The 17324-nt window shown below is 33.7% G+C and overlaps 1 protein-coding gene across 5 annotated transcripts in view; it reads right to left on the reverse strand.

Moving 5' to 3' along the window:
* Positions 1-15026, reverse strand: part of LOC108741148 (matrix metalloproteinase-14) — a 58883-nt gene extending 43857 nt beyond the window's left edge. For all 5 annotated transcript variants that reach the window (XM_025974831.1, XM_025974833.1, XM_025974828.1 and 2 more), the window contains exon 1: positions 14587-15026. In XM_025974831.1, coding sequence (XP_025830616.1) covers positions 14587-14673 — 87 coding nt within the window. In that variant the 5' untranslated portion in view covers positions 14674-15026. The remainder of the gene's footprint in view (positions 1-14586) is intronic.
* Positions 15027-17324: the final 2298 nt, after the last annotated feature.

The raw sequence follows: 17324 nt of genomic DNA on the forward strand, positions 1-17324 counted from the left end.
GCTTCTAACCTTTTCTTTTCCGCCGCGCCCACTGTCCATGTTTCGCACCCGTACAACGCCGCGCTCCAAACATACCCTTTTAATATGTAATTAATTAATTAATCATAAGAATTATTTCTTTCAGTAATTAATTCTTATGATTAATTAATTAATTACATATTAAAAGTGTATGTTTGGAGCGCGGCGTTGTACGGGTGCGAAACATGGACAGTGGGCACGGCGGAAAAGAAAAGGTTAGAAGCCATCGAAATGTGGTGTTATAGGCGAATGATGAGGATAACGTGGGTAGAAAAGGTTAGAAAGAATAGGAGAACAGAGGACTCTATGGAAGTCAATAAAAAATAGGCGAGATAGATTAGTACGATACCTTTTCAGGCATGAAGACCTAGTCAGAGACATATTAGAGACAGAGGCAGGAGTTAGGAGGGGTAGAGGTAGACCTAGGTTAGATAACTGTTCGCAAGTAGTTAAGGATGTGGATTGATCTAGTTTTAGAGAAATGCGAAGATTAGCTCAGGATAGGAAAGAGTGGAGGTACGTGTCCAACCAGTCTTAGGACTGACGACCTTATGATGATGATACACTCTATGAAGTCTCAATTATTTCTTCATTTTTCTTAAAAACAGGATACATAATAAAATATAATTTTCTAAAGTTAACGTAGATTTTTATCAGTTAGCTGATTACAAAAATGAGAACATTTCTTTTGTAAAAACATTGATATTCACGTAATGTTCTGTTGAAATATCATAAAAAATCGATTGCTTCGCGATTGGTGCTAAAATCGTTTGAGGTCAATAATTTGACGTATGGTCGTTGACTGCGCAAAAATTTCAAGATAATTGATATTCAAACTGCACTCGCAATGCAAATAAAGACACACGACCTTGAAAGGTAGTCCGTCACCAAGAACAATAATACGGATGGTGGATACTTGGGATATAAAATTTTTTAAGACCACGAAAAGAAAGTAAAAAACTGTATGTTATTACCCCTCCAATAAAAATTCCAATATAATTATATTATTGATGTAACATGTTTTACATTTTAAACAGAAGCTTACGATTATTACCACAAACTTTTTAGTATTAACGTTTCGCTAGCCATGGCGTAATTTTTCACGGAATTTATGACATTCTTTAGGTATATTACATTACATGAGATAATTTTTTGATTAGAATTTGTAAAAATTGTTACTCTAAAAGGACTACGCTTTTGTTTTTTTTTTTTGTAAATTATCCGATGTTTTAAGGGTTTTTTTCTTGCATTTAAATATTGGGCATTATTTAAGTAGGATGTAGGATAAAAATATGACGAGGATAATAATGCGAGGATAATGTAGGAAATGAGATAAGNCTAGATACCTAAAATTAGCCACTTCTTCTAATTTTTCGTCTCCTATCTTTATATTCGCTCTTTCCCTACTTTTTCTTCCTTTGCATACCAGTATTTTTGTTTTACTTTTATTTATTTTCATACAATACTGTTTTGTCAGTACCGCTTCCATTTTATTTAAAGCTATCTCTAATTCCTCCTTGCTAGATGCTAATTCTGCTATATCATCTACAAATCTAAGCATATTAATATTTTGCCCCTGTATATGTATCCCTACAGTTATACTGTACAATGCAGTGTATAAACCACAAAAGGCTTCAATTTCAGTAAACAGAAAATTCTGATAAAAGTATCTGAAAACTTTTTGACATAGTTATATAATCATTTAATATTTATTATTTGAGACGGTTGAAAGATTTGAGCCATCTTTCTTTATCGTCTCTCATCTGCCACAAATTTTTTCCTCAAATCTTGAGGGTCTTTTAGCTGGTTACCTCAGCGTGACATTTGTTCCATGACATACATGGTAGTTTAATTTCGTTTTACAAAAATGAATGCATGAGTCCTTTCTATATTCAATTAGCAGGATTCTCTGAACCCATTATTAGGTGTTTTGTATGTCGATACTCCATTGAAAGGTTAATATTCAAAAGGCATCACTTTACTGTTAGAATCGCCTTTGTATATTTATTGGATGTAGATAAAAGTGTTTAGTATAAAATTGATTTCCCATTAGCGAGACGTTTATAAAAATGATGTACCTACGTGCACAACACGCGACAGCGGTACCTGGTGCGGATTAATAAATATTTGCTGAACTGAAATAGGCAAAGGTCAGTCTCACAAATTGACTTCCCTCCTTTTATTATAATTTTGACCTATTCCACTTTCTTTGTGATCCACCGTACACAATGTATACCCGAGCCCTTACCGGGAAAGCGACGAACTGCACCACCTTTAAATTTTCCGAAGTAAAAAGTCCAAGTTGCGGGAAAATGTACATATACACAGTTCGAATTAATCAAGTGGCCTTTGAATAGCCTTCTGGGCATAGCCGGCATGACAGCTTGAATAATGGATCCAGTCGCATGCGACTTAACTACTGCGACGACAGGATGTCTTCTCCTTGTTCGGGACTGTCTCGAGACGAATATAAGGAAAAATTATGGTTTATACGTTTCTAGAAATACTTTCTGTATTCTGTTATCATCATCATAAGGTCGTGAGTCCTAAGACTGGTTGGACACGTACCTCCACTCTTTCCTATCCTGAGCTAAACTTCGCATCTCCCTAAAACTAGAACATCCCACATCCTTAACTATTTGCGAACAGTAATCTAATCTAGGTCTACCTCTACCCCTCCTAACTCCCGTTTCTGCCTCTAATATGTCTCTGACTAGACCTTCATGCCTAAGTAGGTGTCCTACCAACCTATCTCGCCTATTTTTTATTGATTTCCATAGAGTCCTCTGTTCTCCTATTCTTTCTAATACCTCTTCCATTTTTAACCTTTTCTACCCTCGATATCCTCATCATCCGCCTATAACACCACATTTCGAACGCTTCTAACCTTTTCTTTTCCGCCGCGCCCACTGTCCATGTTTCGCACCCGTACAACGCAGTGCTCCAAACATACACGTTTAACAACCTTTTTCGAATTTCTAAATTAACCGTTCGCAAGCATAGAAGTGACTTCTTTTTATTAAAGGCGACACGACCCTGCGCTATCCTCTGCTTTATATCCCTACTACTCCTTCCATCCTCACTTATCTGACTTCCTAGGTATCTAAAATCAGCCACTTCTTCTAATTTTTCGTCTCCTATCTTTATATTCGCTCTTTCCCTACTTTTTCTTCCCTTGCATATCAGTATTTTAGTTTTACTTTTATTTATTTTCATACAGTACTGATCTGTCAGGACCGCTTCCATTTTATTTAAAGCTATCTCTAGGTCCTCCTTGTATTCTGTTATATAAAGATTAATTTCTATTTGTTTTGGATAGTTCCAAGGGCCTCGTTAAGGGGGGAGGGGCAATGAGGGCGGTTGCTTCCTGCTAGAGACACATTTAATTTTTTTAACAATTAATTTTGTGCATTTTTTTTCAAATCTTCATCACGTCGAAAAGTCAAAATTTCGGTCATGACTTACCCCCCTCCTCCCATTAGATTATTCGTTGACGAAGCCTTTTGAGGGTTTTTAAACCCATTTTCTGTTTTGATAATTTTAAATGCAAGCCGCAATCAATGTATACATATAAAAAGAGCTTTCAAAATGTAAAGCACGTACCTAGAATTATTCTTTATGAATATTTTTTTTTTGAAAAACTGGATACTTTATCATTAGACTTCCTTTTACTGCAAAGCATGACCTTTAAATGTCTTCTGACGCTGGGCGCTTTACTAGGAGATAAATATTGTAACGTAGATATGTTAACCGCAATGAATACTTAATCGTCTTCTACATAAATATGTAAATATGTATGTAAATTTACAACGGAATTATAAAATATCTTATTCGTTCTATTATACGAGGGTGGATTGATAAGTTTCCGGCCTAACCAAGAGATGACGCCACTAGGCCTACCTTGAGGTGACATTCTATAGTACCATCCTTGGATAGCTTGTAGCTATAGTTTCAGCCCGATCTCCTTGCTAGTGTAGGTTTGACAGCACGCTGAACAAGACGCCTCTGTGGTTTTCGTAAAAATGGAAAAGCAGGAAAATCGTGCTGTCATCAAATACTTTTATTTGAAGGGGTTAACGCCGAAGGAAATTAAAAAAGAGATGGACTCAACACTGGGGACATCCTCCCCGTCATATTCAACCGTTAAGCAGTGGGTTTCCGAGTTTAAAAAGGGTCGTGTGAGCACCTCTGATGGGCCTCGCTCAGGACGCCCCGTTGAGGTCACAACTCCAGATATGATCGAAAAAATTCATCAAATAGTGCTGGGAGACCGCAGATTGAAAGTGCGTGAGATAGCTGAGACCTGTAAGATGTCATATGAACGTGTGCAACATATTTTGCACCAACATTTGCATATGGAAAAGCTCTGTGCAAGATGGGTGCCGCGTTTGCTAACAGTCGACCAAAAATTGATTCGAAAAAACATTTCTACCGCAAATTTGTCATTGTATAAGCGTAATCCAAGCGAATTTTTGCGTCGATTCGTAACCGTTGACGAAACGTGGGTCCACCACTACACTCCTGAAACCAAAGAACAGTCTAAACAGTGGATTGGACCAGGGGAACCAACTCCAAAGAAGGCAAAAACAATTTTTTCGGCGAACAAGGTTATGGCTACTGTTTTTTGGGATGCAAGAGGTATTATATACATTGATTACCTTGCAAAGGGTAATACTATCACTGGTCAATACTACGCAGACTTATTGCAACGTTTGAGCCACGAGGTGAAAATTAAACGACCTCATCTGGCGAAGAAAAAAATCTTGTTTCATCACGATAACGCACCAGCGCACACGTCAATCGTTGCGACGGCTAAAATCAACGATCTAAAGTTTGAATTGATGCCGCACCCTCCTTACTCTCCAGACCTAGCCCCGAGTGACTATTTTCTGTTCCCTAATCTCAAAAAATGGCTTGGCGGTAAGAGATTTGCGGACAATGAAGAAGTAATCGAAGCTGTAAATGGTTATTTTGAGGAGCTTGACGAATCAGTCTATAGAGATGGCATTAATAGACTGGAACACCGCTATGAGAAATGTATCAGCCTTGGAGGAGATTATGTTGAGAAATAAAAAAAAAAAATTTTTAAAAACCTTGTTTTTCTTGGTCAGGCCGGAAACTTATCAATCCACCCTCGTATAGCCTTCAGCTGTAATAACAAAACGTTTAAACACCTATGTGTGGATGTCTAGTAACAGAACTTCCTTCTTAAAAACATTTTCATTTGCGATATATCCAATATCTGCATCAATTTTCTAAACAAATAAAGGTCAAAATTTCTTTACCTTAGGAGGTATTATTGTTGTTGGTACATAGTCAGTTCATATGCCTATGTCGAAATTAAATTCAATGTTACTTACTGCTAATATGTACTAGTTTGACGTCAGTCGACATTATACAGACTGTAGATGGTTAAATAAAAAGAGTAAAGTTTACTATTCCAGGGTCAATGTCGCTTTTCTAATACCTTAAAGATGGTATAGCAGCCGGTCTGTTACAATCGTCTGTCTGACTACACTTTGTTGAGGTTCGATCGTGTTAATTACCGTTACCGTGTGAAAGCAGGTCTTCTCATATTCTAATTAATTAATTAATTAATTTAGATTTTGTAATAACGCCCACTACAACACCATGCTACGTTGTATTTGAGTATTGTTTGATTAACAGTATCCTTACATTTTAATTAATTATTAATAAGTAAACAGATTACAATGTCTAATGCGAGACAAAAAGGTCAATAACAGTTGCGATTTAATTTTAAGAAAAGTTGGAAATCAAACTTTAAGATCAAAATTTCCATTTTTCCATGTAGCTACGTCCCTAGCCTGTGGTCAGTACTGCTTCTAAATGTAACTATTAATTGTCCACATGTATAGATAGATAAACAAATAGATACAAGAGTATTTTGTATAGGTATTAACTAAACCAAATTTTTATGAATTTATTACGTATTGTATTGACTTTTGTAAGTTCGATGCACTAACAAATATTGCTTAGAGATGTCACAAACTTGGCAGATTTTATAGTTTCTCCTCTTTAAAGTAATGAAAATATACTTATACAACAAATCACTCTGTCAATGCCAATTCATGGATATTCACTTGTTTACAGGCACTAAAATATATTCAAATCAAGATTGACGCTGTTGTTTTTAAATAAATACATTTGATTTGCAATTAAAAATTACCTTCAGATCCATCTGTACAATGACCCATTTGCAGAAGACTCTTGTCGCGTCAAATTAAAAAATCATTTGATTAAAATCCGAAAAACAAGCAGTCAGTTAATGATAAATTGGTAATAAATTGTTGTGTTTGCGGTTTCATGAAATATAAATGCATATCCTTTATGCTGCTGATTTGTTGATTTTAACCATCCTTACAAGATAATTAATCTTTTGTTTTTGGAGAGAATTGAAGTTCAATGTGATTATATAAATAAATAATCATTTTAATAATTCAGATTTGCAAAACTTTATTAGGTATTAAAATATTTATTCTTTTTTTAAGAACAACAAGAAAACAAATCACCATTGAAATTGTCACTAGTAAAACATTTTGAAAAGTTAAGTTCCAGGAACTACTACTACTACTGGAAAAACTCTGAGAGGAGATAAGAATCTTTGATCCAAAATTAACAAAGATTTTATTGAGTTTAAATGAAGGAAATTTACTAAAATGTCTTGTGTTTAAAATTTGACCTTTCTAAATGTAAGTTTGCATTTAGATTTTGAAAAACCACAATGTACTTGGATCAGTTCTTAATTGAGCATAATAAAAATTCTGGTTCTTTGAACTTGATATTAGCAATTTGACCTTTGGTCTTCGTTTTTCGTTTTATGTATCAAAATTATATTTACCTTATTACCCTTTTTGCATATGCTATGCGATGTTTGCTCATATCGTTGTGTCAGGAAATATTGATAAAAACGGTCGATTAGTTGTTTAGATATGACTAATAAAAGGTGCATCTTCCCAGAGTAACACACTGGCGTGTACTTAAAAGATGATTCATAACTCCGTACGAGGTTGTAACTAGCACATCCGCAATTAATACAAATAAACATACAGCAACAGAACCAACTTTTGTTTTTTTTTGACTTAACTGGTTACTTAATTATGCATTACTTAGTTTGACTCAAAACAAATAGTTACTATTAACCGTTTAGCAATTTTCTTGATTGAAAAAATAGAAACAGATACATTAGGATGAAGTAGTCCTTTTTCTGAAGATAACCCAGTAGGTCGAAACTTTCAAGAAATTAAAATTTTTCTACAAATATCACTATGATTAATTTTTTTTTTAACTAAGAATTTGGATTTAAGTAATTCAAGTGCTACAAAAATTAGCTTAATTAAGCCTAAAATGTAGTGATGTGCTATCAAAAGTAGGCGGGAAGTTTTTTTGTATTTTTGGTTTTAGTTAAACCCCCTACAATTTTTTTTAAAAAGGTGAAAACTAGTTTATGTAATTACCACTTAAACTTTGTAACTGAATTTTATTATTTCTTTCAGTAATTAATTCTTATGATTAATTAATTAATTACATATTAAAAGTGTATGTTTGGAGCGCGGCGTTGTACGGGTGCGAAACATGGACAGTGGGCACGGCGGAAAAGAAAAGGTTAGAAGCCATCGAAATGTGGTGTTATAGGCGAATGATGAGGATAACGTGGGTAGAAAAGGTTAGAAAGAATAGGAGAACAGAGGACTCTATGGAAGTCAATAAAAAATAGGCGAGATAGATTAGTACGATACCTTTTCAGGCATGAAGACCTAGTCAGAGACATATTAGAGACAGAGGCAGGAGTTAGGAGGGGTAGAGGTAGACCTAGGTTAGATAACTGTTCGCAAGTAGTTAAGGATGTGGATTGATCTAGTTTTAGAGAAATGCGAAGATTAGCTCAGGATAGGAAAGAGTGGAGGTACGTGTCCAACCAGTCTTAGGACTGACGACCTTATGATGATGATACACTCTATGAAGTCTCAATTATTTCTTCATTTTTCTTAAAAACAGGATACATAATAAAATATAATTTTCTAAAGTTAACGTAGATTTTTATCAGTTAGCTGATTACAAAAATGAGAACATTTCTTTTGTAAAAACATTGATATTCACGTAATGTTCTGTTGAAATATCATAAAAAATCGATTGCTTCGCGATTGGTGCTAAAATCGTTTGAGGTCAATAATTTGACGTATGGTCGTTGACTGCGCAAAAATTTCAAGATAATTGATATTCAAACTGCACTCGCAATGCAAATAAAGACACACGACCTTGAAAGGTAGTCCGTCACCAAGAACAATAATACGGATGGTGGATACTTGGGATATAAAATTTTTTAAGACCACGAAAAGAAAGTAAAAAACTGTATGTTATTACCCCTCCAATAAAAATTCCAATATAATTATATTATTGATTTAACATGTTTTACATTTTAAACAGAAGCTTACGATTATTACCACAAACTTTTTAGTATTAACGTTTCGCTAGCCATGGCGTAATTTTTCACGGAATTTATGACATTCTTTAGGTATATTACATTACATGAGATAATTTTTTGATTAGAATTTGTAAAAATTGTTACTCTAAAAGGACTACGCTTTTGTTTTTTTTTTTTGTAAATTATCCGATGTTTTAAGGGTTTTTTTCTTGCATTTAAATATTGGGCATTATTTAAGTAGGATGTAGGATAAAAATATGACGAGGATAATAATGCGAGGATAATGTAGGAAATGAGATAAGAATATAAAAGGATATGATGAAGAGGGAAAAACTTGAAATCATGTAGAAAACCATACAGTTAAGTGGGGGCCTCATTGTGTAGAGCCCTTTTACGTGGAGTCCTTGTTTCCACATAGCTTTGAAGGGACTTTATTAAGTGAGACTTGGGTACTCGCTCCAAATATCCTGAATCTGGTGAAGCCTTTTTTTATAAGATTATATATCTCTGTACAACAACTGCAAAAATATTTAATAATACAACAACATTGAACGGATATTTCTAGCTAGTTGTCTTGCATTTTTACCACAATGGTTTATATAAAATACTGAATGTTTTAGCACGCTGGCACGGTTCTACTGGTCTAATTATTTTTCTAGACTATTTATACACAAGCCGGTCAGTGTACTTTTAATGTCGACAAATATTTTTAGACAGGAAAATTAGCTACGGTTTCCTTATTACCCGGTAAATATATAAAACTGTCACGGAACATACTTCAGAAAGATTTAAACAAGAACTCAGTGGCTTAGTTTTAGTTAGGTGCATACTTGGAATCTAAGAATATAATGAACTTTTTTAAAATTGGGCTACCCACTAGGTATGTACTGGAACCAAAATAAGGATTCTCTTCATACGCAAAGTAGTAGTGATATAACACTCATGGCACTACCAAAGATGGACCTGATATATGCCACACTAACAATAAGTTTTGAGTTGATGACCCTAGGATTATGATGACAAAGTGTCCATTACAAATAATATGTTTTATTGCCAATAAACTGAAGGCGTTGTTAAATTCGAACGGACATTTTACATACGTTACTGTTTAGTTACCTTCCGAGGCCATTGTAGCCAATTTAATATTCTGCAAGTGTTCGAAAAACAATGAGAAATTGTGTATGCAGAATCAGTTTCGTTAGAAATGATACGCATCATCATGCATCAAAAATTAGTAATCCAGGTATGAACGTTCACTTGCAATGACGAAGAACTCGCTATTATTCACTTTCAATGGAATGTCAAGAACCAGGAAGCCAGACAAGTTTTACGAATATATTTCTGACAAGAATCGATCAATTTACATAAATTGGTTAATAATCAAAGAGAATTACAAAAGTGTCCAAGTTGACCTGATGCTATACCAAGTATTCCCCGAAAGTTACCAATGAAATAACTTTAGTTAATGATTATTATGAGTGTACATGATTTATCCACATTAGGTGTCTTTACTACTGTGTTTTCAATTCAAAAAAAGGGTTAAATTTTGATCAAAAAACAAAAATGGCCAAATTTGAGTTTTTAAGAAAAGGTTAGAAGCATTAGAAATATGGTGTTACAGGCGAATGATGAGTATACCGTGGATAGAGAAGGTTAGAAATGAAGAGATATTAGAAAGAGTAGGAGAACAGAGGACTCTACGGAAGTCAATAAGGAATAGGCGAGACAGGTTGGTAGGACACCTTCTCAGGCATGAAGACCTAACCAGAGACATATTAGAGGTAGAAACAGAAGTTAAGAGGAGTAGAGGTAGACCTAGATTAGATTGCTGTTTGCAAATAGTTAAGTATGTGGGTTGTTCTAGTTTTGAAGAAATGCGAAGATTAGCTCGAAATAGGAAAGAGTGGAGGTGCGTGTCCAACCAGTCTCATGACTGACCGACGACCTTATGATGATGAAGAGAATTTTTGAGATATCAAATCTTCGAGATTTTGTATTTGATTTTTTTAGCGACGACATGTTTTTAGATCGATTTCAGCAGCTAATAATAAAGCCACTCAAGTACCTACAAAGTTCGTCAACTTGTACCACAACAAAAAAATGTGTTCACAGAAATTCAGTCCAAATTGCTGATTCTTCAATATTAAATTTTGATGAATTCGTTTAAAATTTTAACGGATCCTACAGGATATCAACTTTTCGAGTACTTTTCACAATCGTTTTATTCACTTTATCCTTTAATAAAACACGATATTGAGTTACAGGGCTTCCTGTAGTGTCCCAACAACTTAAAGGAATTCCAATATCGAAGTAAACTTGAGCAGAAAAATGTCTAACATTTCCTGAATAATCAAACTTCCATTAAACGCCCATTTCATTAATTCTGAGCGTACTTTGTCGCGTTTTTGCTTCTAAGAGGTCTCAAGACATCCAAGACGTTTAGCAACCCCTAATTAGTTCCATCTTGCGCTTAAATTATGCACATCTATTTCACCCAAATTGTTTTGTTGGACAGGCCCTTCGTAGAACCCTCATCCTTTGGGATATGTTAATGTCCTTTGCCCTTCAACAGTTAGTTTCTTAAAACTCAAACTCCACTCAACAGTGGGTATTTATATTCTAAAATACATTAGAATTAATTTTACGAACAATTTACGTCATCAGAAAACATGTTTTCTGTATAAATTAAATCTGCAACAAGTACAAGTAGAACATTTGATACCATTTAGCATGATTTTTGTGCAAAAAGATCAGATAAGTACGTCGATTTTGGTTGTAATCATTCATGTTACTTCAACTCCAAAGCGGAGAGAGACATCACCCTTTAATTTTTAAATGGAAGGTCAGGTCTTTTAATTCCCTCTTTAACAATTTTTTGAAATTAGATCACCAACCTTCTAGTCTTCATGGCAAAAATCATGCTACATGGTATAAATACAATGGGCCACTCTAGGCTAGAAAAATTTGATTCAAGACGGAGTAGACACAAATTAATTTAACGCTTTGCAATTCGTTTCTTTCATCGATGTGGTTATGTTAAATGGGAACCGAATAGCTTTTATAAATGGAGTTGTTAAATCGTGTTAAATGCAAACTGAAATTGATTTTTGTCCTTTCAGTTAGAAAATTTAAATTCACAAGTAAATTGGTTTACATTTACGTCCAATTTATTAAGTAGGACACCTTTCCCTAGAAAGGAACAACTGAACAAACTAGTTTTCTGAACAATATGCTCGTATAGCTTGTATTCATACGATTTTGCAACCAAACTTTCAGAAAAATTTACGCGTAGGTAATGTTTAAAACAAATGATAATGTTTACTCTATGCGATAACGGGTATTTTCGTTATTATCCAAAGAAGATAAGGAAAGTATTTAAAACTAGAAGGAAAATATCGATAAATAAAGTTCGTCATCCTATGACCGAATATTGATATTTAAACGAAACTAACACGTCAAAAAATTGGTGGTTTTACTTTTTAGATTGATTCGTACGGACCAAGTTATATGATGACGTAAACTCAATCTGCCAATAATTTTACTATCTACCATAATAGTGTGATGGATTGTGACTAATAACTCGACCATCAAGTATGAACGCGTTAATACCTTGGTGTTACTTTAATTAACGTGGAAGTCCGTTTACCATTTGCAAATACGGCAAGTTCATACCTACGACAGAAACTACAACTGAATTAGAAAATAACTTCCGTTTAATCGGATGTGTCTAAGCAAGGTTAATTAGCCAGTTTTCGTAACTTTTTTATTATTCGTGGTTACACCATTTGTACTTCCTTTATAGATGACACATTATTAAAATCCCCGACGTGACCTCACAGCTCACAATCAATGAAAAATAATAATTTTTGTGTTCGTTAAATGCACATGTAGTTTCAATGACGAGCAACACTGATCAATTGGATGGTATATAAACTAATAAAATTGAAATTTGTTTTTTTTTTGTTGTAGATATATATTTTATTCATAATTGGTAAGGTAGGTTAATATTTGGTGTATTTTTATCATAAGTCAAGAGTACGTATTCAAAATTAGGCTAGTCAAAAGTAACAAAGCCAAACATTACACAATAAATGAATAAGTATGCCACCCCTTTTAATGATAAATACACTAGCTTTTAATGAGATAACCCACTTTATCTGCAGTATAATGTAAGTATAAGATTACAGTTCTTTATTAAACAAATAGACCGCTAATGTAATACTTCCAAACGCTAAAAATAGAAAATGAAACTTAAGCAACAATTATTTAATTCAACCAGACGCGATTTTTATGTCACAGGTAATTTTATTCGTGAAACGCTAAACAGCCGAAAGCATTGCTTGAAGCAATATGACAAATTTAATTTAAAAACATAATTACTACATGCTTTTAATAACAACAAATGTGACAAATGACTCATCCTAATCTTATCATTACTGCTTATCTTAACCATTTTAAATAAATATACAAACCGAATAAATGCAATACTACAACACGAAAATACTATTAATAATAATGATTCACGTTTCCATTTATATGATAATAGCATTTTGTTTAAATCACATTAAAATTTTATGAATGGTGAGGCGCCTATAGCAAATGGTCACATTCTGAATCTATTAGAATACGTCAACAACACATTGTTTTATCATAAGTGTGTCATTTAATAGTTGGTCTTCTAATGTGTTCATTCATTAGAGAAAAATAAGAAGTAATATTTAATTACACATTACCTACTACGAAACACAAGATATTAAAAAAAAATTGCGAATAGAAAATGTTGCTAATTCAATAGTCTCAACATGTACAACGTTAAATTAATCAAAAAGATAACGTAATTATGATATAATTGAGAATGTACAATCTCTGTTAGGTATTAAACATGTACCTACTCCATCTACGGTGTCTATAAATGAATTTTATAAATGCACATCTAGAAAGGACCTGTTCTAAATGAAATAATAGAACATTTCAAATTATAAATCGACTTTAATTTTATATTACCTACATGTATTGATATAATATTCAAGTAAATCAGTTCACTTTGCATTTAACCAACTTTCTCTTTAAGTCAAAAATGCTAATACAAATGTTTGAATTAAAAACAACTCTACAGTATATATAACAAAAGCAATCAATTTAAATTTGTTTGTGGAAAACAAGGCATCAAATTCAAAAGTAAATTTGTTCAGATAATTAAAAATTCAACTACCCTGAAACAGCTACGAAAATTATGTATTTGTGGATTAATTATTGGCTTATTTTATATCAAAACCATATTTCTCTTATGTATTGTATAAGCAATATATAAGTGTACTGTTCATGAATCTGACCATCTATTTTTCTTTTGCTGGTGAATTTCACCTACATTTCAACGTTTGTAGCAACCAGCTTTTGATGGATCAATAAGTTAAAGATTAAAATATACCTACAAACAGACGATAAATGACTCAAATAGCAGTTCACTTCTTTTAATAATTAATGTTGAACATAATAATTCTCGAAGTTAACTCAAATATTTATTAGTTTTGAAATTACTCATACCTTTTGGATTCAGGATAATTATAATAAATTTATATGGTAGAGATATGAAACATCCAAACAAGATACTTCAAAAAGATCTGGAAATTATTTTTAAACGAAAGGAAATGCCTGTTGGCGTGAATCGTCAGTCAAGGATATTATTATTTAAATTCCTCTATCATCCATGCAACCGAACGCTTTAATATTACGAAATTTTTATTGTCTTAGTTCCTCTTTGTTTTGACAAACAAATAACTTTTGTATTTCCATAAAGATTTCGTTTAGAACGTGATTATGTAGTAAAACACGGTTTAATTCAGAAACCTTGATGGATTTAAATATATAAATGAGTATTTATGCATTTAAAACTTAAAACGCAAACAGATATCCCAGAAATCCTTTGTTAGGTCAAAAGCGCGTAAATTAGTCTGCAGGCTGTTCCAAATCATAATGGACCCAATACAGTAGCATCATGAAGACTAATTTTTAAATAAAAAGTATTTTGAAAAAGGACAAATTAATTTACATTACTTAATAAATAGTTTTTCATTTGAAAAACATTTTTATGTACGACAACAAATGTGAAGTGAGCTAGTACTTACCAAAGCAGACGTTTCACTTCCCAGCGATGCACATTCTGTGATCCTTACGATAAAAAGGACCACGGCGCTTATTACAAACCTGCTCATGATTGGAAACTAACTGATTTAAAACTTAACTAATCCGTCCGTTATCTGAACACGTACTTTACTGTATATGTACGAATAAGGATAGTTTTAAGAAAAAAATAATAAATGTAGAACGTCGCGGTGTATTCAAGGAACACAAAACGAGTGACAACTAGTGAGCTATAACGAAGGACCTGGAGCTGCAATCTCGCACAGTTTCGACGATAACGACGATAGGCCAGTGCAATTGAGAGATATCTACGTACAGATAATGGCAATGATAATATGTATTAAATTTTGTAGGAAAAGCGAGAGAGTAGCACCTGCCGCGCGAGCTAAACCGCGCACTGTGCGAGACCTTACTAAACCGAAGTGTCGCGACCCGCGCGCTTTTATATTCCTGTCAAGAGCCGACAGCTTTTTGTTATTATTGTGTGTATAAAAGCTCGCGTACTATTTGCATGATTGTATATAGGTAGAAATCGCAGGTGTATGTTTGTTGTGTGCATATATGTTTGTTGAACGTGTGCGGTTAGCTTTATTATTAAAGGAATTGATTTGTGGTCATTTTGTTCTTACAAAGCCCATTATGCTCCGGATTGACGAAGGTTTGTTTCAAAAAGCTTACGTACCTCCGTTGCACATTTTGTTTTGACGAAATTTTGCGGTATTATTAAACCGGCTGCCTCGACCTCTCGAGCCGAGTCACGAACGTTAGTTGCTATAGCGGTCAGCTGTCGTTTAAACGCTAATAACGAACGAAAGATCGACTGACAATAACAGCGATTGGATATACCAGAAAAAAATGGTCCAGAAACATTATAAGAAACCGTTTTATTTGAGTCGATTCTTCTCATGTTTCTTTTTGACTCGACCTTTGTCCTTTTTTTGGCATCATATTTGAAAACCTGCATTCATGATCATCACAAGGTCGTCAGTCCTAAGACTGGTTGGACACACACCTCCACTCTTTCCTGTCCTGAACTAATCTTCGCATTACCCTAAAACTAGAACAATCCGCATCCTTAACTATTTGCGAAGAGTAATTTAATCTAGGTCTACCTCTACCCCTCCTAACTCCTGTTTCTGCCTCTAATATGTATCTGACTAGATCTTCATGCCTGAGAAGGTGTCCTACCAACCTATCTCCCCTATTTCTTATTGACTTCGATAGAGTCCTCTGTTCTCCTATTCTTTCTAATACCTTTTCATTTCTAACCTTTTCTTTCCACAGTATCCTCATCATTCGCCTATAACACCACATTTCGAAAGCTTTTAACATTTTCTTTTTCGCCGCGCCCACTGTCCATGCTTCGCACCCGTACAGCGCCGTGCTCCAAGCATACACATTTAACAGTGTTTTAGAATTTCTAAATTAACCGCTCGCGAACATAGAAATGACTTCTTTTTATTGAAGGCGACTCGACCCTGCGCTACCCTCTGCTTTATATCCCTACTACTCCTTCCGTCCTGACTTATCTGACGACCTAGATGCCTAAAATCAGCCACTTCTTCTAATTTTTCATCTCCTATCTTTATCTTCGCCCTTTCCCTAATTTTTCTTCCCTTGCATACCAATACTTTTGTTTTACTTTTCTAACTCCTCTTTGCTAGATGCTAATACTGCTATAACATCTGCAAATATCGAGCGAAAATCCTTTTATTGGATAATCATCTTATCATTTTGTTGTTCTATAATTAATTATTTATGTGAGTATTCATTACACAATAGTAGATATTCACTCAAACGTCTTAAAATAACATTTAACATTAACAGCAATTAGGTAATATTTCCAGTATTCTGTGAGTAGTTCTTTAAGTCATGGATTTATCGGATGCATGGGCAATGCAATGTCGATATCGGTAAGGAAAATCACGCCTGATATTAATTAACAGTCGAAGACATCATTTATAAATTTCCGTATTATTCCTTGCGATGGGTGACTCATACCGATCAGTAACGCAAATTATTTCCACAAATTAAATCGCTTGTGCCCTGCAGTCACACATGTTTCGATGAAGCGATCGCATGTGAGTATCGATAGCTGATCTTTCAAAATTAATTAATTTAATATTAAAATGTATAACGTTTAATATGAAAGACGTACCTATACATTTACCATTTACTACAAGTAAATATATTCATAAAATTTCCCTGAAGCGAAGCCTTTATAAAATTATGTATGTATGCGAGTACCAGTCTACAATATTCTTGATATTTTGCTGTTTTCTGATACCAGGAAATCTGTTTATTTCACTGTTAATAAATACTGTAGTCTATCAAAAACTGATGATTATTAATCGAAAAGTAATTTTCATTATAGTAGAAACACAGCGTTAACAATAAAGCTTAGAAATATTACTAATTTCAACGTAGTATAATGTTAGAATTATAGCAAAATGTTTCCAATTGTTTACGGATTTCTTGGTATAGTTAAACAAATTGTAGGTAGGAATTTTTTGATAACATTACAACAAGCGCCAAGACTTCTTCTTTTTATGTTTCATGATTTCACACATTATTTTGTTTTCTATGTATGTATATTACTAAATAATATCAAATTGGTAGCTAAATTATATTGGGACATCTATAAATGCTATACATTTCAATGTATAGTAGAATCACCTTTTTTCTACAAAATGACAATTATTTAAACCAAAAATAAATGCGA

Source organism: Agrilus planipennis, unplaced genomic scaffold (assembly GCF_000699045.2).
Source record: "Agrilus planipennis isolate EAB-ADULT unplaced genomic scaffold, Apla_2.0 scaffold237, whole genome shotgun sequence".
In the NCBI taxonomy this organism is placed as follows: Eukaryota; Metazoa; Arthropoda; class Insecta; order Coleoptera; family Buprestidae; genus Agrilus; species Agrilus planipennis.